This window comes from Macrobrachium nipponense, chromosome 27, assembly GCF_015104395.2.
Source record: "Macrobrachium nipponense isolate FS-2020 chromosome 27, ASM1510439v2, whole genome shotgun sequence".
NCBI classification, from domain to species: domain Eukaryota; kingdom Metazoa; phylum Arthropoda; class Malacostraca; order Decapoda; family Palaemonidae; genus Macrobrachium; species Macrobrachium nipponense.
In genome coordinates this window covers 13,174,086-13,199,790 of record NC_087216.1, presented here as the reverse complement: position 1 = coordinate 13,199,790, position 25,705 = coordinate 13,174,086, and the positions used below count along the sequence as shown (strand labels likewise).

Sequence of the window (25,705 nt, the reverse complement as noted above, 5' to 3'; positions counted from 1 at the left end):
CGGTAGTGCAAGTCAACGCGGACAACACTACAGCTCTGGCCTATATCAGGAAACACACACATTCCTTCTCCCTGTACGAGACAGCAAGAGACCTTCTTCTGTGGGCAGAAGAAAGGGGAATCAAGCTTCTCACCAGGTTCGTGCAAGGAGAAAGGAATGTAAGAGCAGATCTCCTCAGCAGGAAAGATCAGGTCCTTCCCACAGAGTGGACCCTTCATCTGGATGTATGCCAGAGCCTGTGGAAGTTATGGGGCAGGCACACAGACCTCTTTGCCACTCAAAGAACAAGAGGCTGGATCCTTACTGCTCTCCGATATCGGATCCAGAGGCATTAGCAATAGATGCTCTTCTTCTAGACTGGGAGCGGACTCGAAGTCTACGCGTTTCCCCCCTTCAAGATCCTGGGGCTAACCATCAAGAAGTTTTGTAGAGTCCGATTCAACGAGAATTACCTTAATCGCTCCCGTATTTGGGCCGGCCCAAGAATGGTTCACAGAGGTACTGGAATGGTTGGTGGACCTTCCAAGATTGCCTCCCGCTAAGGAGCGAGCTAATCTCAGACAACAACCCCACTTTCCGACAGGTACCACAAAAAATCATCCTCGCTCTTAGTCTGACTGGCTTCAGACTGTCCAAAGTTTGGTCAGAGCGAAAGGCTTTTCAGCAACAGCTGCTAAAGCAATCGCAAGAGCGAGGAGACCTTCCACCTTGCGTATACCAGTCAAAGTGGGATGTCTTCAGACGTTGGTGCAAGAGGAAGAACATTTCCTCTTCCAGTACCTCTGTGACCCAAATTGCGGATTTCCTTATTTTCCTCAAAGAAGAATGTCATCTTGTTGTGTCAACTATTAAGGGATACCGTAGTATGTTGGCGGCGGTATTTCGGCATAGAGGCTTAAATATATCCGATGTTAAGGACCTGCATGATCTTATTAGATCATTTGAAAACCTATTAAGCGTCCTCATGTGGGTACCGAACTGGAATCTAGACGTAGTTCTACAATTCCTTGGATCGTCTAGATTCGAACCTCCTGGCTTAGCCTCTTTCAAGGATCTGACGAAGAAGGCTATCTTCCTTTTGGCCCTAGCTACAGCTAAGAGGTGAGTTGAGCTCCAAGCTATTGGAGGGCAATGTAGGGTTTAAGGAAGATTTAATGGTGTGTTCGTTTCTTCCAACTTCCAAGTTTCCTGGCAAAGAATGAAAACCCATCACGCCCTTGGCCCAGGAGCTTTGAAGTTCGTAGTTATCTTTTCTAGTAGGGGAAGAGCCTGAAAAGAACTCTTTGCCCTATGAGAATTATGAAGTATTTCCTTAAGAGGAAGGAACAACTTAAGGCTAATCAAGAGTGCTTTGGTGCTCCGTAAAGGACCCCACTCGGCCCATTGTCGAAGAATGCTCTTTCCTTTTTTCTGAGAAGCCATTATTTACAGAGGCACATGTTGCCCTTGGTAACGGCAAGAACATTTTAGACTACTGAAAGTGAAAGCTCACGAGGTGAGAGCCAAAATTGCAAACTTCGCTTGCATTCAGAAAAAATATGTCTGTGCGGAACTTGATGGAGGCGACTTTTTGGAGATGCCAACTCGGTTTTTTTCGTCAAACCACTACCTACGTGATGTAAAAATCACATATGATAAATGCTTCGCCTTGGGTCCTTTCGTATCGGCGGATTCGTGCTGGGGCAGGGAGCTGAAAACTTATCCTGTGTAAATTTTTTTTATATGTTTACCCTGTATTTTATATTGGTGTTTTTTGGTTGTCTGAAAGAGGTTGCAGGAGGCACCTCTTTTTGTCGTAATATTAACCCTTTGTATTTTGGTTAGGTGGTCTGGTGGGTTTTGGCTCCTTGCAGAGGTAGTGGTAAGGATCTGTTAGGTAAGCGGACAAGGTCCCTCTAACAGGATCCGACTTGGATTCTACCACAATAGGGGATCACATATCCCAGTGGTAGATCCGAGAGTCTTTCAGCATCAGGTCACGTCCTAGCTGTTAGCTCTCCAGGCAATGCAGACTCAGAGACAGTATCTATGAAGTCTTCATCCTGAAAAGGTGAGAACCAAGGTTTTTATATCCTACAACATTAGTTGTTTCCCGTCTTACCTGTATTATTTAGCTTGTCTCTTACCCTCCACCAAGGGTGCCAATCAGCTAAGTATATATCTGTCAGGGAAGTTCATGTACAAAAATGATATTGTTAAACTACAATAAAGTTTTGTACATACTTAACCTGGCAGATATATACGATTAATGGCCCACCACCCCAGCCTCCCCTCAGGAGACAGTGGAAGAGAAAAATCTGACAAGCAAACGTGGGAGTGGTTCGTACATCCGCCACCCAGCGCGGGTAAGGTAGAACCACCTGACCTACTTGTCGCGTGTGCCGCGAGATTTGAAATTCTGTCGGAACGTCGGAGACTATAGCTAAGTATATATCTGCCAGGTAAGTATGTACAAAACTTTATTGTAGTTTAACAATATCATTTTCCTTTGCAATGTCTAACTCAGTCCTGCTATTTAATTCCTAATATTCTTGAAGCATTTTGGAGTAACTTTCAGGTAACATGGTAATGATGGTAGTAGTCTAGAGTGTAAGACCATCTTTAACTCATTCTTGCTGAGGGATGTGACCCACAGGTGTCCAGATTCGTACTTGGGGCTTTTGGTGGCCACTTAACAGGTGTAACCACCCAGCTCCTTTTAGACATGAAAGCATCTTGCTTAAGTCTGAAGTCAAATAGTCTGGACTTGCATACCTACAAGTGGCTATTCAGTCAAACAACTAGCCTAAGAGATTTGCCAGAGGAGATGACTCCCTCCCCTTTTCCATTCAGCAAGAGGTGGGGTAGCAGTAAAGCTATATTTTCAATCCGTCAGTTGTATCAGCTGGTCTCTTGACTTGTGTAACTGTAATGTGGGTCACTGTTATCCTTATGATTCTCTCTCTCTCTCTCTCTCTCTCTCTCTCTCTCTCTCTCTCTCTCTCTCTCTCTCTCTCTCTCTCTCTCTCTCTCTCTCATTCATGACCAGGACTTACATTTTTGGGAGGGTTTCAACTAACAATCATTTAAGAAAGATGACCACCCATGAGGAGTAAGTCTCTTACTTTTCGTAGGTATACAAACCAGAAGCCTTTTATTATATTGCCTTATCACAACCACCCCACTTTTTCCCTGATGCCAAAGAAAATGTGTGTGGTAATGGCAGAGTTGGAGTAAGTACTCCCCTTCTCACCCCCTTAACCTCCAGTTAACCACCAGTTAACTACTTGTTTCTTGAGCTTAGGAATAGATACTACTAAAAAGATTCTGGTTTCTATATCAAGGAAAAATATAATTTATGTAAAAAAAATTTTTTTTACAGGAATTCGTAAAGAGGACCTTGAAATAGTTTGTGAGAGATTTACAACAAGCAAGCTCCGTGAATTTGAAGATCTCACATCAATAGCTACTTATGGATTTCGTGGTGAAGCATTGGCATCCATTAGTCATGTTGCACATCTAACCATAACAACTCGAACAAATGATTCTAAGTGTGCTTGGAAGTAAGTTTTTCTTTCAACAAAGTTTTTATGAATGTTGAGAGAGTTTTGATTTTACTGTGATAGCGTATTGGTTTAATGTTGTGGAGTAGTGTATAAATTGTCTTAAAATTCTAAATGGATATTAAAAAATTACTATCAGCTTGCGCTGGGAATAATACTGTACGTACTCTCATTTTTATGTCTTGGAAAATTATAGATTATCTTCATAATTTGTTATTTTAAAGGCAGAATGAATGGCATTGCATTGGGACATGCTTAGAAGAAAAAATCTTGTGCTCTCAGAAAGAATAGATACTAAGGCCAATTTCTGCTGGTCATTTTAGAAACCTTGACAAGTACTATTGGGATAGTTCACAGTTTTGTGATGGGCATTAATTTTTAAAGGTTGGTGATAAAATTATTTCTAGATAGTGATTATGGTTTCAATTGTGCTATCTCAGAAGCTAAAGTACCAAAAGCTAGTTTCAAGAAAGATGATGTATTTACTTTTGATTTGATTCTCTTACACAGAGCTTCATACGTTGACAGCAAGCTAACTGGTCCTCCAAAGCCATGTGCTGGCAATCAGGGTACACAAATTTCAGTTGAAGATCTCTTTTATAATGTAGCAACACGCAGAAAAGCACTTAAAAGCCCTGGAGAAGAGCATGCCAAAGTGGCCGAGGTTAGTATTAAACTATGTTGGTTTTTAAATGAAGATGACTTGATTTCTTACATATGCCCATCAAAACATACCTATATATAAAGCATCCCTCAGGCTATCTTCCTCGAAAAAGAGGTTGTACCGAATAACACAATGGATCCAGTGCCAGGTCATTAGACCAAATGAACCAAACAAAAACTTCTTTCAGTTTTCTTCTGAAGATTGAAAAAGAAACCCACAAAATCACTGTGTATAACGTGTTTATTTATGAGTATTTACACTTTATTTTACTCTACACTCGAGTACTTTCAGGCCCTATCTGTGGCCCATTTTCAAGAGATGTGTAGGTTGTCAGCCTGAAAGGACTCGAGTATGGAGTAAAATAAAGTGTAAATACTCATAAATAAACACGTTATACACAGTGATTTTGTGGGTTTCTTTTTCAATTAGACCAAATGTTAAAGAATCAAATCAAATCAAATCATGAACCAGGAATGTGATTGTGGCGGGATCACAAGCTAGAAAAAAAACTAAGTGCAAAACCCTCCCCACATTAACCTAAACGATCCTCCTGCCAAACCCACCCTCAGTCACACTTTCTTCTTAACACAACAAATACAGCAGGACAATTGACCTACACCTCTCACAAAAAAAAAAAAAAGAAAAAAAAAAAAAAAAAAAAAAAAAAGCAAAACATATGTACCTACCAAACACTCCAGATACTCCGGGCTTTGCTGTGCTGTCTGCCGTCGAGGTCGCAGAGATACCAACCACAACCCAGACCAACCCAACACCAACAACAACACACAAAAAAAGGAACACAAACAACAAAACAGGAACACAACAACACACCCAAAGACCACAACCCACAACTCAACAACAAACAAGAAACACAACCACAACCTAACAACACAGCAAACAACCAAGGAACACAACCACAACTTCACACATAACAACAAAAACTCAACAACACAATAAAGGACCAATGCACAAACAATTACTAACACAAAAAAAAAACACACAAAAAACACAAAAAAAGGCAAACACACACACCACCCCTACAACACCAACAACAACCCTCAACTACAACAACTCACAAATAATAACAGGAACTCACATACAACTCAACAGACCTCACAGCACAACAACTCTTAAGCAACAGTATCAACTGACAAAACAACAAACAAAACACAACTTAGCTGACTTTCAATTCCTCCAATAAACTGCTGTCTAAACTACTTATTAACAACAGCTCTCACCAAAGAATGACTCAAAAAAAAACTCAGAACTCTGATCTCTACCAGCAAACAGCCCAGAACTCACCAACAGCCAATACAGTCGTTAATCATCCATACAGCAATTACACCCCTCTCTCTCTCTCTCTCTCTCTCTCTCTCTCTCTGCTCCAACTCTCTCTCTCTCTCTCTCTCTCTCTCGTCTCTCTCTTCTCTCTCTCACTAGACGTTGTCAAATGGAACTCATAACTCCTCCATATGATTATTTTAAAAGTTTTAAAAGTGAAGCATGTTGAAGGTTATAGTCAGTAGTTTTAAGGGGGGGGGGAAGTTTTCTTAAGAAAGTTATTATTTTGAGATCACTATTCATATCATCCACTCATAAATGCTATTAAAGGATGTTTATATCTTCACTAAAGATATTTGGTACTTTTTTCTGAAGAATCACAGAAGCCTTCCTCAACACTTAGAATGAATTTTTTAGTTTCTAAAGAATGTGAAAAGTAAAAGCACTTGGATAAATAGTATATAATAGTATTAGATTGATTGATCACTTTCATATACTGTATCTATGAACAAAAAATTCATATTTTATAGCAATATAGTAGAGTATTTCATAATGTTAGCCATATAATTCTAGGCTTCGTAATATTTTAACAGGTTGTGAGTAGGTATGCTGTACACAACTCCAAGGTCTCATTTACTCTTAAGAAGCAAGGAGAAAATTCTACAGACATCAGAACTCCTCCAAATTCAACTGTTGTGGATAACATTAGAATAATATTTGGTCCTTCAGTTGCTAGAGAACTTCTAGAATTGTCATTAGAAGATGATAAGTTAAAGTTTAAATTAAATGGCCATATCAGCAATGCTAATTATTCAGTGAAGAAATGTGTGTTTTTGTTGTTCATCAATCATAGGCTTGTTGATTCAACAGGTATGTGTTGCAAGTATTTCATATTAACATTTAATAGATTAGTATATAATTGTTGGTTCTCATAATGTTTGTTCATTTTTTGTAACTTGATAATGCCAGCCCTATGAGAGGTAAAATATGTAAATACTAAGGGTTTTAGGTAAGCTAATTTTTATATTTGATAACTTAAAATGTCTTTGCCATTCAATATATCACAGTACAAACCTTTGCATTACTAAGCAAAGTAGATCCAACATGACTAGAAAAATTCATGTTGGTAATGGAAAGCTTTGGATATATCTTTATTGGATAAGGTATTCTACGATGTTGTTATGAAGAAACAGTCTTCTTTCTGTTTGTTTGGGTCTGCACCAAGCAAGAGGCTCAGATATCTAATCAGTGCAGCTTACATTGCATCCATTGTTAGACTGTAGGGAGACATCTTTGCAACAAATGAAAGTTATTCTCTTTGAAAGATACTCAGTTTTGTTTATTATGGTAGTGCTTAGTATTTGGTCTCCTATTTATAATATTAGGGATCATTAGGTTTTAGGTGCAAATGCTTGTAGGATTTTATTTCACTTCAAACTTGTGATTGTATTGTGTGTCTTTACAAGAGTAAACTAGCATCTAATTTAAATCTTCATGAAAAGAGATGAATCCTAGTGCTGAAATTAGCTATTGCTTTTTTCATGAAACCTTCACCTAATTGAAAGAAATTTTTTAATTGTGTGGAAAAAATATGCATTATTTTGGTTCAGTTGTTGGCATTATTTTGTAGTAATTATTCCATTTTTCACTTAGATGAGCAAAACTTAATACTTAGCATTTAAAAGTATTGTCAGCATTCCTCTTTTCTTTCTTAAAAAATAAGCAAGCCTTGAATGATATTGAAGAATTTTCTTATTTTCAGCACTGAGAAAAGCCATTGAAACTGTGTATGCATCATATTTACCCAAAAACAGTCATCCATTTATGTATCTGAGCTTGGAAATTGCTCCACAAAATGTTGATGTCAATGTTCACCCCACAAAGCATGAGGTTCACTTTTTACACGAGGACTCAGTCATTGAAAAGATTCAGCAGGCTGTGGAAACAAAGCTCCTGGGCTGCAATTCATCTAGAACATTTTACACTCAGGTATGTCGCAAGTTAACTAAGACTGCCATGTGCTTGGGTAATGTTTGATGTTAACTTTTGTTATTTAAATTGAGTTAATATGTTACTTGATTCCAGTTTCTATTTTAAAGAGTTGATGGTAGCAGTTATTGAGGAGTGGTTTAGGTATGTAGTTAATTAAAATTTAAAAGGATTGTAAATTAATGTATTGTGTTTTTGTATTGATCTAAGTAAATTCATTTGAATGAGATTGGTAGAATACGGATGAAGTGGAGCATGCAAAAAATAAGTGGGTAAAAAATTTTTGATGGGTGTACGAGGCCTGTACTACTATTGTAAATAATTGAGACATAGCTGCCTCAACAGAAGTGAATAGTACTGATGCTTTTCAAAGAATCATGCACTTGTTCTTGGGATGTGGGTATTGAGGGTGCCAATGTATGTTCTCTGTTAGAGCAGAGATGGAAAATTGGCCAAATTCCAAACAGGATACCCTTCAGTGATGTTCAATATGATAATAAAAAATTTTTGGAAACTACTAATGTAAGCAATCTTGTTTAAAAGAATTCTAACCTGTGCTAATTTCATCTGTGACACACCAATTCAGAATTTTATTTAATGTAAACACCTTTATCACTATTTCTGCGTTATATGGCACAATGCTTGAGCTTTACAAATATTGAGAATAGCTAGCCAGAAGTAGCATGTCATTTCCTGGGTGTTTTGATGAGGTTATTTCACATAACTGTCACAATAACAAGCTATTGTAACGAAGGCTTGGTTCCTTTACAATTTGAGTATAATTTGGGTTTTGAAAGTAGTGTATGTATACATTTTTCAGATTTAAGGTCAAGTAAAGCTTCTTCTACCATTGACTATTTTTTTAGTTGTTCATCGTTTAATCTTTAAAATACATAGTGATTGACAATGAGTCATTACATGCAATTTTGTAAATATTTAATGACATAAATTTTTTTTTATTATTATTAATCTCTTCACAGGCATTATTGCCTGGAGCTAACCCAGCTCCAGAGTTGGTAAATGAAAAAGACCAAGGTGGTAGTAGTGGCTCAGGTGAAAAGAAAGACAAGATATATGCACATCAGATGGTGCGGACAGACTCACGAGATCAAAAGCTGGATAAGTTTCTCTCGAAGTAAGTGCTATAAGAATTAGTGAAATGAAGACAAAGAATCAGGAACACTGCTTGAAATTTCAAATATAATGTCCTTGAAGGTGGTTATTGGGTTCTTACTTAGAAATGTGTGTAGTATTTTTCATTGGAATGTAATAAAAATTGTAAAAACTATATCTTTAATTTTCAGACCGGCACAGAACAAAGATGAACAGATGGACGAAGATTTTGAAGACAGTGGAAAGTCTAGTTCAAATGATCCAAAACCAGTACGGTAAGGTCTGCAGGCATTTGCCACTGCTACATGTCTTGGCACAATCATTCAGTCTTTTATTCATTTTCATTATTAACTCATGTTTTGTTATCTAAAAGCTTTTTTCTCATGCAATTTGCATTCTGTTGCTTTGGAGTCTTAATCATTTGCAGTGTCTTGCAGTAGATGCTTTCCTTAGAAGCAACTACAAAGGTTTTCTTTTTATGAGCTCTGTTTACCTTTGTGTTGTTGAACAGAAATTTGTAACTTTCAAGATACTGCAGTGTCAAATTTTGATTACCATTGTATTGATTGCATGAAACGGAAGAATAATCCTTTTCAAGTACAGTAGTGCCTCAGGTTACGAAATTAATCCGTTCTGAAGCGGCCTTTGTAACCTGATTTTTTCGTATCTAGAACTACGTTTTACATGTAAATTGCCTGATTTGTTCCAAGCCCTACAAAAACACGACAGTAAATTTTATTATAAAGCTAAATTGACCAATAAACAATGAAATATAACAATTTGGACCATTCAACACCTAACATAACCATGACTGTACCTGTAAATAAAGTGTATTAGTGTACAGGTTACAAGAAATACTGTACGTACGTATGTAGTAAAATGTGGAACCTTACCTTTCAAGTGAGGCGATGTCCGAAAGTGGCGACAGAGGAGGACAAATGGCAAAAAACATGAACACTTAACTTTACGAAACACATTAAAAAATGGCAGAAAACACTAAACTTTCAAAACACATAACAAATGGCAGAAAACATTAACACTTCTTGATTATCTCCATCTTCGTCTCCATAGAAAGCATCCTCTTCTTTCCGTGAACTTCAGCAAAATTCTTGGGACCCATGGCTAATAGCATAAGTGATTAAGTTCACACACAACACAATAAAAGTAACTTCAAGTACAACGAAAGCGAAATCACTAACACGAATTTACTTTAACAAACGAAATATATGTGATGGAACGAATTGCAGGTGTTTACAATAACGCTGCTGCAAAAAATGGTCAAAGAACGCCTTACATAGAGGCATGATGGGACAGATGCTGACCAATAGGAGAGCAGGATCTTACGGCGGCGACTAGCATCAGGAACCAATGGGAGAGCGGGAGGATGGTGGCGAGTCTACTCAGTTGGCGGCGCGCGAGTTTCAAAATTGTTCTCGGTGGCCCAGGCGAATCTCGGACTTTACCCTTTCGTAACCTGAATTATTTTCGTACACAGAAGCAAACAAATCTTCGTCTTTGCTTTTGTAACCTGGATTTTGTTCATGCCACTTACCTGACAGATATATATATAGCTGTATTTTCTGACGTCCGACAGAAATTTACAAAACTCGCGGCACACGCAGTGGGCGGCAGGTGGTAGTTACCCATCCCGCGCTGGGAGCGAGATATCAGGAACCATTCCCATTTTCTATTCATATTTTTTTCTGTCGCCGGTCGGTAAACAACTGTTTACAGACCTCTGCTCAGGATTTTTTGGAATTTGACTCGCTTTTAAGTATCTGATTGATTTTTTTGGTATTGAATTGGATTGTTGAATTGGCATGCGCGATAGTGGACCGTTTTTTGATTTTGGATTGACTTTTCTATATAAGATATGTCTGGATCAAGTGCTGTGAGTTTCAGAGTGTGTGTGAGGGCTGATTGTAAGGTGAGGCTACCGAAAGCATCGGTAGACCCCCACACAGTATGTATGAGTTGTAGGGGGCTTAATTGTTTGATTGATAATTGGTGCAATGAATGTGAGAAATTGACCGATGATGATTGGAGAGTATATGAGTCCTATCGCCTTAAATTGGAGCGCGATAGGATCAGGAGGTCTTCCTCCAGGAGTGGTTCTACCAAAGGTAAGGCTACATCTCTCCTACATTAACACCTGTAGTGTTTACAACCCTAAACCTGTGTTGCCTTCGGGCTCTGATTCTGTGTCGGGAGAAGCGAATGCTCTCTCTCTGATTTTGGAGTCTCTTCGCACTCTGGAGACCAAAGTGAAAGCCTTAGAAACTGGCTCGGTGCAAGTGTGTGATCGTGCCCCCAGTGTTGTGGAGGGGGCGTCAGATCGGCCCCATAATGCCTCTAGGCCTAGACCTCTATCAGACTCCCAAGACCCAGGGAGTAGGTATGTCGAAAGCCGCAAGAGGTTACGGGGGCTTCCCACCGATCTGGGCTCCCTTCGGCAGGCCTTGTAGCAAAGTCCCAGCTGCCAAGGAGCGCGCACGAGCGCGCGTCCTGAAGAGTGCTTTTCGTCCTCCGAAACGTCCTCCCCGCGCAAGGGGTGGAGCGCTCGGAGAGACTCTCGTCCTTTGAAAAGGACGTTTCGTGCGGAGGACGCTTCACGTCCTCTTTCGCCACTTTTCGTCGGAGGACGCGTATGACGCTTTTCCGCCTCAGAAAAGAGGTAAGATCTCCTCCGATGAGGACGCTGGGTTGCGTGCACAGGCGCGTATACCTGAGAAGCAGGTAGCTTTACCTGTGAGAAGGAAGGAGGCGCTCCATCGCCCCTCATCTTCTCACAGGATCAGTCCTGCTTCCTCTGTTCATTCTTCCCCGACGAAGAACATTCTTCTTTTGTCCCTTCAGGACCAGCTATCCTCGCTTATGGCTCAGAGGACTCGCCCAGCAGCAGTTGAGCCTAAGCGGAGGAAGGACCTTAGACTGCCTGTCAAGAGGACTAAGCAGTCTCCTTCTCCTTCGCCTACTTCGTCTCGTTCGCCGATCGCTTCTCCTCGGCGATTCGCCGATCTCGTTCGTCCTCTAGAAGGACGTTACGTCAGGGACGCTTTTGAGGAGGACGCTCTGTACGACGTTCGACAGGACGCTCGTCAGGACGCTAGGCAGGACGCTAGGCGGGACGCTTGGCAGGACTTCGGCAGGACGTTTCGGCAGGACGCTCGTCAGGACGCTTTGTCAGGACGCTCGTCAGGACGCTTGGCAGACGCTAGGCAGGACGTTCGTCAGACGCTCGCCAGGACGCTAAGCAGGAGCTCGCAGGACGCTCGCCAGGACGCTCCGGCAAGGACGCTTGGCAGGAAGCTCGCCAGGACGTTCAGGGCTCTTTTCAAGACGTTTTTGGGGATTCCGACCAAGAAGTCGTACCCCCAGACGCTAGTTTAACGCGCACAGGCACGTATTCCAGCGAAAAGGTCTTCCCTTTCGTTTGAGAAACGTAAGGACGCTTCTCTGGCAAGTGAGACTGCCGCGGATGGCGCTAAGGACGCTCGTCCTCGTCAAGGACGCTCTACCTTCATCGAGTAGTAAGCGTCATAGAGAAAGACAGCCCAAAATAAGGCTGCCTCTAGCAAATAAGGAATAGGGGTTCCTTTGATCAAGCCAAGACCGACATTAGGACGCCCTCTTCCGGACAGACGGTCTCCTCTTCCGTTTAGAGAAGAAGGAGAGCTAAGTAGTTTGGCTGAATCGGTTGAAGAGGAACCTTCTGCGGCCACCGTCAATCTCGGACTATAAAGTCCTCGTGCGACTCTTGCGTTCTTCTTTGAAGACAAGTTTCAGCCCGCAGCTCCCAAGTCTCCTCCTTCGCAGTTTTCTTCATCTAAAACTGGAAAAACCCCGGAGTTTGTAGAGATGAAAACTTCTCTCTCCACGAAACGTGCCTTTAAGAAACTCCAAGATTGGATGGTACGAAGGAGAGATCAAGGCAAGACGACCTTCGCCTTGCCTACAGCTAGGCTTAGCGGAAAAGGGGGCATTTGGTATAGAACCAAAGATGAAGTAGGAGTTCGTATCCCTTCTTCGGCTCAAGGAGATTTTTCCAGCCTAGTGGATTTGCAGAGGAGGTCGCTTTTTACCCTCTGTTAAAGTAACCTGGACCTCTTCGGAGACTGACCATCATTTGAAGGGTCTGCTCAGGACGCTGGAAGTGTTCACTTCCTTGACTGGTGTTTGGGAGTTCTGGATCTGCAAGCGAGAAGCCGCCCAGAATCTCTCAGTCTGGGGGAGCTGTCCAGCGTGTTAGCATGTATGGACAAAGCCGTGCAGGGATGGTTCGGAGGAGATCGTATCTCATTTTGCAACGGCTTTATTAAAAAGAGAGCTTTGCTGTGCAACTTCACAGCTCGTTCGGTAACTCCAGCTCAGAAAGCGGATTTGCTGTTTTCGCCTCTTGTTCGAACCATCTCTTCCCCCAGACTTTAGTAAAGGACCTGACGAACAGTTTGTAAAGAGAAGGCAACTCAGGAGACCTTTTGGGCCCCATCTACAAGACTGGTCAGCCGTACCTTCAACCTCTTCAGCTGCGGTTCGACCGCCGAAGAAAGTTAAGCCCTTTCGTGGAGCTCCCCCCTCGAGAGCAGCTCCTCGAGGGAGAGGGTTTTCACGAGGAAGAGCTTCCTTTAAGCCAAAGCCTTCCAAGTGAGAAGCATGTCCTTCAGACACCAGTCGGAGCCAGACTGAAGTTTTTTTGCGGGAGCGTGGAGAGAGAGAGACACGGACTCTTGGTCCCTCAAGATCGTGGAGCAGGGGTACAAGATCCCCTTTTTAGATCTTCCTCCTCTTTCTACGACTCCCCAGAGACCTTTCTCCATCCTATCAGGGAGAAAAGAAAAAAGTATTGTTTCGATCTCCTTCAGCAGATGATCGACAAAAGAGCGGTGGAACAAGTCGCGGACCTGGAGTCTCCAGGTTTTTACAACAGGATCTTCCTAGTACCGAAGCAGTCGTCAGGTTGGCGTCCAGTTCTAGATGTAAGCAGGCTCAATCTTTTCGTGGAAAAAACCAAATTCACGATGGAGACGCCTCATTCTGTTCTGGGAGCCTTGAGACCGGGCGACTGGATGGTGTCCTTAGACTTGCAGGACGCGTACTTTCACATACCCGATCCACCCTCTTTCAAGAAAGTATCTAAGGTTTGTCTTAGACAAAAAAGTGTGGCAGTTCAGAGCTATGTGTTTTCGGACTGACCATGGCTCTGATGGTGTTCACAGTAGTAATGAAGAACGTAGCGAGGGTGGCTACACTCTTCGGGAATAAGAGTTTCCCTGTACCTCGACGACTGGCTGATCAGAGCGTCGTCGAGAGAGAAGTGTCTGAAGGACTTGCAGTTCACTTTAGCCCTAGCGAAGTCCCTGGGACTTCTGGTCAACCTCGAAAAGTCGCATCTGACCCCAACACAGTCCATCGTGTATCTGGGGATTCAGATGGATTCAGTGGCTTTTCGAGCGTTTCCGTCCCAGGAACGTCAGCGGCTAGGCTTAGAGAAAAGATCTCGGCCTTTCTAAGGAAAGAGACTTGCTCGGCGAGGGAATGGATGAGTCTGCTGGGGACCATTTCCTCGCTAGAAAGGTTTGTTTCCTTGGGAAAGACTGCACATCAGGCCTCTCCAATTTTTCCTTGCGGACGAGTGGAAGGCCAAGGATGATCTCAATGCCATATTGAGAATATCGCTTTCGTCAAGAACCATCTAAGATGGTGGTTGGACCCTCAGAAGCTTCAGAGAGCGTGTCCCATAAGTCGTTCTGAGCCCCGACCTATAGTGTTGTTTTCAGACGCTTCCATCACGGGATGGGGAGCAACACTAGGAGGGAAGGAAGTGTCAGGCTCCTGGATTGGAGGGGAACAGGTAGCCTGGCATATAAATGTCAAAGAACTGGCAGCAGTATTTCTGTCCCTGCAGTTCTTCGAAAGGAGTTTGGAGAACAAGATTGTTCAGATAAACTCGGACAATACCACAGCACTCGCTTATTTAAAAAACCAGGGAGGAACACACTCCAGAACGTTGTTTTCCCTAGCGAGAGAGATTCTGCCGTGGGCAAAGAGAAGAAATGTGACTATCCTGACGAGATTCATTGCAGGAGTGCAAAAACGTCAGGGCAGACCTTCTCAGTTCGTCGGGAACAAGTCCTACCACGAATGGATGGACTTGAACGAAGACGTTTGTCGAGACCTGTGGACGTTGTGGGGACGTCCACTGGTCGACTTATTCGCGACGTCAAGGACCAAGAGACTTCCTCTTGACTGCTCCCCGGTCCTGGATCCAGAAGCAATCGCGGTAGACGCTTTGCTTTGGAATTGGACGGGCCTAGACTTGTACGCCTTCCCACCATTCAAGATTCTGGGGGAAGTCATGAGGAAGTTTGCGGCCTCGGAAGGGACGAGGTTAACCCTGATCGCTCCGATGTGGCCAGCGAGAGAATGGTTCACAGAGGTCATGTCTTTCCTTGTAGACTTTCCAAGGACATTGCCCTGGAGGAAAGATCTACTCAAAACAGCCTCACTTCGAAAGGTTTCACCAAAACCTCTCCGCTCTGGGTCTGACTGCGTTCAGACTATCGAAAAGTTGGCCAGAGCGAGAGGTTTTTCGAAAGCAGCTGCGAGAGCAATCGCACATGCGAGACGTGCTTCCACAAGAGCTGTTTACCAATCGAAGTGGGCTTCCTTCAGGGCATGGTGTAAAAAGGAGGGAGTTTCCTCTTCCTCGACCTCTGTGAACCAAATAGCTGATTTTCTGCTCTTTCTCAGGAATGTGCAGAAATTAGCGGTCCCTACCATCAAGGGATATAAAAGCATGTTGTCAGCGGTTTTTAGGCACAGAGGCCTCGACCTGTCTGACAACAAGGACATTCCATGACCTTTTAAAGTCTTTCGAGACCTCGAAGGTTCCTCAAATGAGACCTCCATCATGGAACCTGGACGTAGTCCTTAAATTCCTTATGTCAAGCCCTTTCGAACCGCTTCAGGCAGCGTCTCTTCGAAACCTGACAAGGAAGGCTCTTTTCCTAACTTCTCTTGCGACGGCTAAGAGAGTTAGTGAAATTCAAGCGTTTAGCAAGTTAATGGGATTCAAAGGGGACAATGCTGTCTGCTCGTTGAACCCAACTTTCTTGGCGAAGAATGAAAATCCTTCGAACCCTTAGCGAAGACTTTCGAGATCAAGGGTATGTCAAGTCTGGTGGGCCAAGAACCAGAGAGAGTCCTGTGCCCGGTCAGGGCTCTCAAGTTCTACGTGCATAGAACGAAAGAGGTAAGAGGTCCCTCAGGTAATCTCTGGTGCTCTGTGAAGAGACCAGAGTTACCTTTATCGAAGAATGCTGTTGCTTTCTTTCTAAGGGACATCATTCGGGAGGCTCATTCATCTTTTCCAGAAGACTGATTTGAGCCTCTTCCGAGTAAAAGCGCACGAAGTTCGAGCCGTCGCTACCTCTCTTTGCCTTCCAAAAGAACATGTCAATCAAGGACATCCTTGATTGCACCTTTTGGAGGAGTAACTATGTCTTCGCCTCACATTAACCTAAGGGATGTGAGAACGATTTATGACGATTGTAATGCACTGGGGCCATACGTTTCTGCTGGACACAGTATTGGGGTCCGGAAGTAGCTCTTTCCCTATCCCTTAGTTAGGATTAGGTTAGGTTGTTGTGTTTTAGGTGTGGTGAGTCTTATGTGAAGATCTCCCATCCTTTAGTTAGTTTTAAGGGGTTTTTTGTGAATAGTTGGTCCGTGGTGGTCAGTTGCTTCGTTGCCCTCATTTGTATGGCCTTGATGGTCTTGTCACGTTGAGGTCTCGCACCCGTTGACAGATCATCCAGAGCGCACCAGCACTACAGGTCTCCACCTGGCTGGCAACTCTGTTTTAAGCAAAAGCAGCTTTACATGACAGTATCACCTAGTCTACTTTGCAAACAGGTGAGGAACCAAGATGTATATCATCTACTTAATTTAAGTTTCCTAAAAAATCCTATTCTGTCTCTTCCCACCATGCCGAAGGTGGGATTCAGCTATATATATAATCCTGTCAGGTAAGTGGCATGAACAAAATGTTATTGTTATTATCAATTAAGTTTGTTTCATACTTACCTGGCAGATATATATAATTAAACAGTGCCCGCCCTCCTCCCCTCAGGAGACAGAGGCATTAATAAAAAAATATGAATAGAAAATGGGAATGGTTCCTGATATCCGCCTCCCAGCGGCAGGAATGGGTACTACCACCTGGCCGCCCACTGCGTGTGCCGCGAGTTTTGAAATTTCTGTCGGACGTCAGAAAATACAGCTATATATATATCTGCCAGGTAAGTATGAACAAACTTAATTGTATAATAACAATAACATTTTTCGTATGTAAAGGTTCCACTGTACTTGTAACAATTATATTTCCTTTGTTGGAAGGATTTGTATGCATCGATACAGGGTTTTCCTTATTATCCATTACTCTCTATATATTTTTTATATAAAAGGCTGAGATTGTATACTTTTATCACAATGACCACCATACCTTTTGCTCTACCATATGTATATGTATTTGGATCATTCTTCCAGTATCATTGGATCGAGAAATCTTTACACTGCTCAGATAACTAAAACCCCCTTTGTCCTTGTTTGGATCATATATTCTGCACTTGTCAGTTTGGGTTTGTCTTTGTAACTGATTTAAGGTTGGTCAAACAGCAATATGATGTGCACTTTCTTAGTTGGCATCCTATGTTAAGTTACCATGTGCCATGGTGGTATCCAACATATCTCTCTCACAAGTTGACCCCCCCCCCCCCCCCCCCCCCCCCCCCCTTTCCCCTCTGCTTGTTGGTGTACCATGTTGTGATTGTTGATGTATAATGCATTTCTAGGAGCCATGATACAAGCTGAGACCATCATCAGTCTGTGCAACATATGGCTAAATGGTAAAACAAGGTACTGCTTCTACTATGATAGTACATAGTAGATATTGAAATGTACAGTGTTAAAAGCCATTGAGCCATGCACTCAGGAAAAACTATAGAAAATACAGACAATCATCACATTAATGCTAAGATCATGTACACTGACAAACTACACCAATTTCTATTGATGTAGTTTGTTTACCAAATGGGCAAATAGACAGATTTGATTACTGGACTGTAGTATAGTATCATGTCAAATTTTATGCTTGTATTAGCAAACAAATGTTTCTGTTTAGCTGCACTGCTGGTATTGTTGGTACTTGAACATTTTTAGTCATGTTATTGGTGGTCCTTGTTAAAATGTGAATCTATGTAAAATTAGATATAGGTAAATGAATTTAAAGAACAGTAGATGATAGGAATTGTTTGTTTTTCTGTTCATTAAATATACTTTTAAAACTGATTATACATTTAAATGATTATCCATGATAGAATAAAAAACCCATTTTCATCATCCAGTTGGTAAGTCTCCATGCAAACTTTCTGCCTATTGATGAATAATGGTGTTTGTGAATATTATGTAGTAAAACTTGGCTTCATTACTCATGAACGTTCCATACATTTATTATGTGGTTACATGCTATGCTTTTGGATATAAATACCAATTATTGATCTTTTTTTTCAGGCGTGAAATAAGACTAACAAGTATTCTGTCGCTAATATCTGAATTTGAGAACATTTGCCATTCTGGTTTAAGGGAAGCTGTCAAGAACATGACATTTGTTGGTTGTGTTAGCCCTCAATATGCTCTTATTCAGCATGGAAACAAATTGTATCTAACAAATACTTCATCACTGAGGTAAGACATATAAAAGTTAATTTGTTCCGACACGGCATACAAAACCTTCGGTCCTTTTTACACATAGGAAGGTACTAGCGGCAGCTGGATAGTCGTAAGCTTTCGAACAAGGGGTTGCGGTAGTTAACTGCTTGTCCGACAGGCGCGCGCGCGCGACTGGGAGGTAAACAAATCACTTTTGCTTTCGGCCTGCTGGCGTGTGGACTGTATCATCGCTCTCTGCCCGCTTCTCATCGTCGTTTGCTTTCGCATGATTGTGTTTTTCTTTTTCTATGTATCTAGTGAAACTGAATTGTAAGTACAATCATTTCATTGAATTCAATTGTGAATTAAAGGATCTTGGTTCACAACGCCCTCGATTACCCGAGTGCGGGACTGAAGGGCGTAATTGCGGGAATAATTCATTTTCCCAGAATGAGTACCTCGTATTGTGTATGCTCGGTGCCGAGGGCGGGAGCGCTCGCATCCGAGCGTATATTGGGTTGGAAATGTGTAGAATGAAAATCGTAAGTAAGTGCTTTTCATTTAATATTTTTTTGACCTGTATGCCCGTTGCCGAACGAATGCGCTCGGCACGGAAACTTATTCAGTATGAAAGTGGAATCGCAAGTACAGTATTCTTTTTCATTTTCATATATTATTTTTTATTGTAGCAATACTCATGTTTGGATCAGTTTCCGAGCTTGCCCGGAGATTGATCCTTCCCACCCCCTTTTTATTTTTTTGAATGAAGTGAAATCGCAAGTGCAGTTCTTTTTCATTTTCATTTTTTTATTGAGATTGCATTGTTGACTGGGATCAATGTTCCGCTATTCACGGGAATTGATCCTTCCCCTTTTATTTGTATGAAGTGAAATCGCAAGCGCAGTAGTCTTTTCATTTTCATATATTTGTTGATTGCATCAATTCATTATGGATCAGGTTTCCAGAAAACCTTGATCCATAAAGGTAAGAATGAAACCTTTCACCCTTGCGCTCGGTACCGAGGGGCGCAAATGCGCTCGATCCGAACCCTTATTCATTGTGAAGTGGAATCGTTTTGCAAGATGCATTTTCATTTGTTCCTTATTATGATTGCATCAATATTATTTGGTTCAAGTTCCGCTCAGTCAGGGAATTGATCCTTATGCCTTGTATTCGTGCCGATGGCACGATTGCTCTAGGGCTCTTATTTTGTTGTTTGGTTACATGGTACTGTGCGGGGGTGGGGAACGAGACCCCCCCCCCCCGCTCAGTTTCCCACAGATGGCTCTTCCCCTTGGTTGGGGGGGGGGGGAGGTTTATCGGCGTTCTTCTCCTCGCCCGAATCCGTCGAGCGCGGGGGAGGGCGCTCGGTGCCCGATGTACAATTGTATTAGGGGTCTTCCACTCGTTCGGGAGGGATCAAACCCCCGCACGAGGGGATTTCCCCCCCTTTATTAATCGCTACTATTATTTCCACATGTGCTACTGCCGACGGGTGGACCTTGGTGAGGTATGGGCGTCCTTCCAATTGCAGAGCGTGCTGGTGTCCAGGGGCTGCGGTTCTATGTCTGGGCCTACTGCGGTCACCCATGGAGTGGTGACCACGCAACCAGGTGACGACGTCCTCCTCACCTGGTGTACTCCGCCTCACGTGGTAACAGTCCTTGCCTACAGCCGCTGTGAAGTGCCGTTCGCGTACCGAGAGGGGGGCGTGCCGCCGCCGCTCGTGGTTGCCGCGCTGCAGCGACCACACTTCCGCTGCCCTAGAACTCGCCCCTGGACCTGCCGCCGGTACCAGGATGTTTGCTGGCTGCTGCTCCACTTCCTGTGTTTCCTGGTGCTGCTGCCGTTACCTGCCGATTCTGTGCATTGACTGTCCATGCAGTTGCTGCGCTGGCTGGCCCTGGCGTTTGCTGCGGCTGGCTGTTCCTGCCGTTGCTTCGCCGATGATGTGCTGGCCGTGCCTGCTGTTCCTGAGATGCCCATACCTGCTGATGTCGTCCTGTTCGTGGTGGTACTACCCCAGACTTTGGTCTGTCTGTACAGGTGCGTCCGGGCCCTGTGGCTTCGGCTGACGCAGCCCCGGCTCCGGCCCTGGAAAAATAGCAGATCTTACGTCTGTCCTGAGGAAGCTGACGAAGAAGAGGAGGAAGGTGTCGTGGTCGTCGTCTTTTTTTCATCTTCTTCATCGTCGTCGGCCGCCGCCTCCTTCCCCTTCGACTTCTAAGGCTTTACAGCCGAGGAAGAAGTAAGGTCGCCTCCTCCCTCCTAAGAAGCTTCATCGGGAGCTTCTCGGGACCCGTCTCACCTCGGTGGGACGGGAGGGTTCCTTCCGCTGGTCCTCCTGCTCCTTCGGGAGCGGGGCCCCGTCTCTTCTTCGCAAGGAAGAAGACTACGGGGACCAGAGGGGTACCGGCTAACACCGGTACTTCCTCGCCTGGTGTCAGTGGTTCTGCCACTGCATCAGGGTCCGTCTCGGCCTCTCGTTCGCGCGGGAGGTACCGAGTGTACGGTCGCCTACCAGCGACCGTGCAGCCAGGAACCAGACCTCTGAGTCCGCTCAGCGTCAGGTTCACGGCACGGGGCGGAAGACTGGTGACAGCCGCTCATGCGACTCTCCAGACCAGCTCACTCTCGCGTGTTAACAGGCTGGCTACCCGGGGACGTGACGGTCCACGACCGACCACGGGTGAGGCTGGGAAGAGGTCCTCCCGTTCGCCGGTGCCAGCCCGGCTGAACCAGCGACGTGACGTTGCCGTGAGGACAGCACCGTCTCACTGCGACAGTGGAGCCTGCAGGTCGCCTGACCGTCGTCTCACAGAGAGCGATCGGGAAAGGCAACCAGCACCAGCTCTTCTGACACTCGAGATCGGGGCCGCTGTGCTCAGTCCAGCCGTTCTCCACAGCGAGACGGTTCGACCAGGCCTGCAGCTCGATCGTCACCGCGGGTTGACGATCGCCTGCAGCCTCCAAGCCTGCTGGTTCTGCCAGCGAGCGACGAGGGAGCGTCAGGTCTGCCTCCTCTCCCGTACCTTCAACCTCCTCGGGTTTACCACCGGGAGGAGGGCGAGGTATTGAGGAGTGATCGTGAGGGGTGCGCCCCTCATGATCCCCACCACGACGCCCTACGTGGCCAGGCACGGTTCTTGGACCGGCCAGGACGTATGCGGCAAGTGGATGGGAAGACCGAGAGGGCTGTCGCTGTTCCCCCTTCTTAGGAGGAAGGTTCTCGGAATATGCTCTTGTTCGAAGGGCTTAACGGTCCCACTCTGCAAGATGCTGTGACTTCCGAGATCCAGAGGAACTTTACCGAGGTTACGGCGCTGATTCGTCAGCACAATAGACCTCGGGGAAGGATCGCGCTCCCACCAGCAGAGCCACGTCTCGGCTCGAGTCGTTTTGGGGCCCGAGAGGGAATCCAAATCAACGGTGGGTCTGCCGCGATCGGAGCTTGCCGACTGGGTTGAGCCAGGTAGTCTCTCTCGTCTCCGGACAAGAAGGCTCTCTCGGTTCTAGACGTCGAACAAGCTCCTTCACCTCCTCTACTGCGACAGAGGCGTTTCTACGTGTCTTCGGACATCGTATTTATATATCCCTTCGGTCCCTCCTGAGGTTTCGACCTCGACGAGGACTGGAATGAGTCGGAGCGGTATCGGCTCTCTCCTGTCAGGTCTCGATCAGCCCCAGCCAGACGACGTTCACAGTGGAAGGACGGCATTCCCCCTCACCTGCTGCCGGAAGTGGGGGGTGCCTGGCCAGCCATTGGACCCGGTCCATCAGCAGGCGTACGGTCCAGGGGCATCGAAGGACGTAGCATTGAGACAGGAGATCAAGACCATGCTGAGCAAGAGAACTGTAGAAATCGGTACGGATCAGTCACCGGGCTTTACAGCCGACTCTTCCTGGTGGAAAAGTCTACGACAGGCGGCTGGCGCCCAGTGATAGATCTCTCTCCCCCGAACCGGTTGGTTCGCCAGACCCTGTTCACGATGGAGACGGCACGCTCAGTGCTCAACTCTATCAGGGAGAACGATTTCATGCTTTCAGTGGACTTGAAGGATGCGTATATACAATACCCATTCATCAGTCCTTCGGAAAGTACCTCCGCTTCATCCTCGACGGGAGGTGTACCAGCTCAGGCCACGTTGCTTCGGTCTCTCAACCGCAGGTGGTTCACGCAAGTGTTCACTCTGGTGTCTGCTTGGGGCCATTCGCACGGGATATGTCTGATGGGGTATCTCGACGATTGGTTAGTCCTGGCGAGCTACCGCTCGCAGTTGCTACAGGACAGGGATCGACTGCTCGAGTTCTGTCGCGATCTGGGGATCGTTCTGAACTTCGAAAAGTCCGATCTCGAGCCAACAAGCAGAGGATGAAGTACCTGGGTAATGCTGATCGACACGGTAGCAGATTCAGGGAGGCAGCCAACCATGTTCCTGTCCTCGGCAGGAACAGGTAGCTCAGCAATGGCAAGTCGTGATCGGACACCTGTCGTCACTCGGGAAGCCAGTCCCTAACGGGCGTCTTCACCTGCGGTCTCTTCAGGGAGACCAAAGGAGAGTTGGTCACAGGCGACGGATCCCCCAGCCTTCCATGGTCACTGACACAGGAGGTGAGGCAGGACTAGCCAGGTGACTGGACGACAGGAACCCCTTAAGAGGAGTGCCTCCGCGCACTCTCCCCCCGGACATGCAGCTGCTCTCAGACGCATCGACCGAGGGATGGGGCGCACACCTGGAAGAGTTGCGGACTTCAGGAGTGTGGTACGAGAACGACAAGCACCTTCACATCAATGTACTGGAACTAAAGGCAGCGTTCCGTTGCTCTCCAAGAAGTTTCCAGGACCGCTTGATGGGACACTCAGTGGTGTTGATGTACGACAACACCACGGTGGTGGCTTACGTCAACAAACAGGGGGGGCCTAGTGGTCTCCCGTTGTATCAGTTGACTCGGCAGGTGCACGAGGTGGGCCGAGGCACACTCAATATAGCTGTCGGCACGCTACATTCCAGGGAGGAATGTAGTAGCAGACACGCTCAGTTCCGTCGGATCAGGTGATGAAGGACCGAATGGTCTCTACACCAGGACGTGGCGGAAAGGCTCTTCGACCTGTGGGGGCGACCAGTCGAGATCTGTTTCGCCATCCGGACACATCAGGAAGCTCCAGGTGTTCTTCTCGGCCGTGCCGGATCCATGGGCAGCTGCAGAGGACGCTCTTCGAACAACCCCGGTGGGGACAACCTCTTCGCCTATGCCTTTCCCCCGTTCAGCCTGATTCGCAAGGTGATCAGTCGAGCACTGGTCATCCCGAATCTCAGGATGATCCTGATGGCTTCCAAATGGCCACAGGCCATTTGGTATCCGGACCTGCTGGCTCTTCTCGCAAGAGAACCGAGAGAGATTCCCCATTGGCACAACCTTCTCGGCCAGCCACACGTCGCAGCGGTACCACCGAGCAGTCCAGTCCCCTACGTCTTCACGGCTGGCTGTTATCCACCTTCTCTTGCGAACGAGAAGCTTTTTTCGTAGCGCAGCAACAGAGATGGCTGGAAACGTCCGTCAGTCCTCTGCAGCTGTGTACTAGGGAAGTCGGCCGTCTTCGGTGGTTGGTGTCGTAGACGGGGCCTATCTCTTCTCAGAGCCACTCTTCAGCAGGTAGCGGTATTTCCTCGTTTTTTTCTTCGCCGAGGAGCTCCTCTAAGTTCCCACAGTCAAAGGATACAGAGCCGCCTTGTCGCTCCTCCTGAAAACTTGACGGGATTGGACATCTCGAACTCGTTCGAGATCTCCTTGCTTAGTAGCAGCTTCCAAAGGTCCTTGCCAACCCAGGGAAACTCGAATGACCCTCGTCTTTGCAGGACCTGGCATCGGCGAAGAGAGTACGGGAGCGTCATGCAGATAATGATGTGGATGAGATGCTGCTTTGTCCTGGGAGGACGCTACGGCGCTATCTGAAGAGAACTCGACACTCGGGCCTGAGTGTCGAGCCCTCTTCGTTAGCAAACGGGGTCAACAAGAAAGAAGTAGCAAGAACACTCTTCGTCCTGGCTGCGTGAGGTCTTCAGGAGGGCGTATGAGGCTGATGGTAGTGACGACATCCGTAACGTCCCGTCGAGAACTCACGAAGTTAGAAGTATTGGCCCCTCGTTGGCGTTTCGTAAGAACTTCTCCGTGGCGCAGGTATGGAGGCAGGGGTCTGGTACAACCAGATCACCGGCAACTTCCTTATACCTCTTGGATATTGCCCATAGGTCCTTGGATCGGTTTCCTTAGGACCCGTGGTGGCTGCTCAACACGTCGTCTAGCTAACCCAGACCCTAGCAGGCTGAACAGCATCGAGTCCTGGTGTGACTGTATGAATAGATAGTGATGAGAAAGTGACTGGCTTCTCTTTCTATCTTTTTCTTCCCCTCTACCTGTGGGTAGAGGGATACGGTCATCACCCTGCTGGATAAGGACGAGATGCCGGTGAGCTATATGACAGAGCCCCATCCTATCCCTTTCACGAGGATGGGAGCAGAATTCCATCACCCCACTTTCCTTCTACAAGGGGGGGAAGTGGATGCCTACAAGAGTCAAAACCATGACTTTAAACTTTGCTCCTGTACAGGAACAAGTTCTTACATTGCTGGTACGAAAGAGATACGCTTGCCTCTCTCTTAGTACTCCGGTCCAGAGGTCTGACCATTGATCCTGCGGTGCACACCCCGATCAATCGGACAGAGGCTTGGATCCCTCCCTCGCTCTTAGACAGGGAGGCTTCCAAGGTTGGGCGAACACCAGTCTGTTCACAAAAGACTCAGATTCCACCCACCAAGAAGTGAGTCTTCCTATTGTAAAAGGACCGAAGGTTTGTATGCCGTGTCGGAACAAATGACAATTTGTCTAAAATTGCATTTTTCCTAACTATACAAACCTGAGGTCCTTTTACACATAGCCCCACCTCATGCCACCCCTCACTCTGCAGTTTTTGCTTGGGCCAAAAGCAAAAGTGATTTGTTTACCTCCCAGTCGCGCGCGCGCGCCTGTCGGACAAGCAGTTAACTACCGAACCCCTTGTTCGAAAGCTTACGACCTATCCAGCTGCCGCTAGTACCTTCCTATTGTAAAAGGACCTCAGTTTTGTATAGTTAGGAAAAATGCAATTTTAGACAAATTGTCATTTTTCCCATCTCCCTGTTGAGTGGTGATGTAGGTACTATAGTGTTAAGTGTCATTTACGGCATATCTTCAGCCCTTGGCGCATTGCTCATTTGTGTACTTTTCCTCCTCTTTGAGTGGTCCTTCCTGTTCTAGTTGTCCAATGTTTTAAACTTTTGTCTTGTTCATTCAGTACCTGTGCATGGTGATATTACCTTTTAAAGCTTAATGTGTCAAGGGTGAGACATGTAGTTATGCTCTGCTCTAA

The 25,705-nt window shown here is 45.5% G+C and overlaps 1 protein-coding gene across 1 annotated transcript in view; it reads left to right on the top strand.

Annotated features, from left to right (window-relative positions):
• The window catches only part of LOC135200505 (DNA mismatch repair protein Mlh1-like), a 76,341-nt gene that overhangs the window by 16,446 nt on the left and 34,190 nt on the right, over positions 1-25,705 (top strand). Inside the window, exons 3-9 of the mRNA XM_064229155.1 lie at positions 3,362-3,542; positions 4,053-4,206; positions 6,081-6,357; positions 7,250-7,476; positions 8,457-8,611; positions 8,781-8,864; positions 18,160-18,333. Coding sequence (XP_064085225.1) covers positions 3,362-3,542; positions 4,053-4,206; positions 6,081-6,357; positions 7,250-7,476; positions 8,457-8,611; positions 8,781-8,864; positions 18,160-18,333 — 1,252 coding nt within the window. The remainder of the gene's footprint in view (positions 1-3,361; positions 3,543-4,052; positions 4,207-6,080; positions 6,358-7,249; positions 7,477-8,456; positions 8,612-8,780; positions 8,865-18,159; positions 18,334-25,705) is intronic.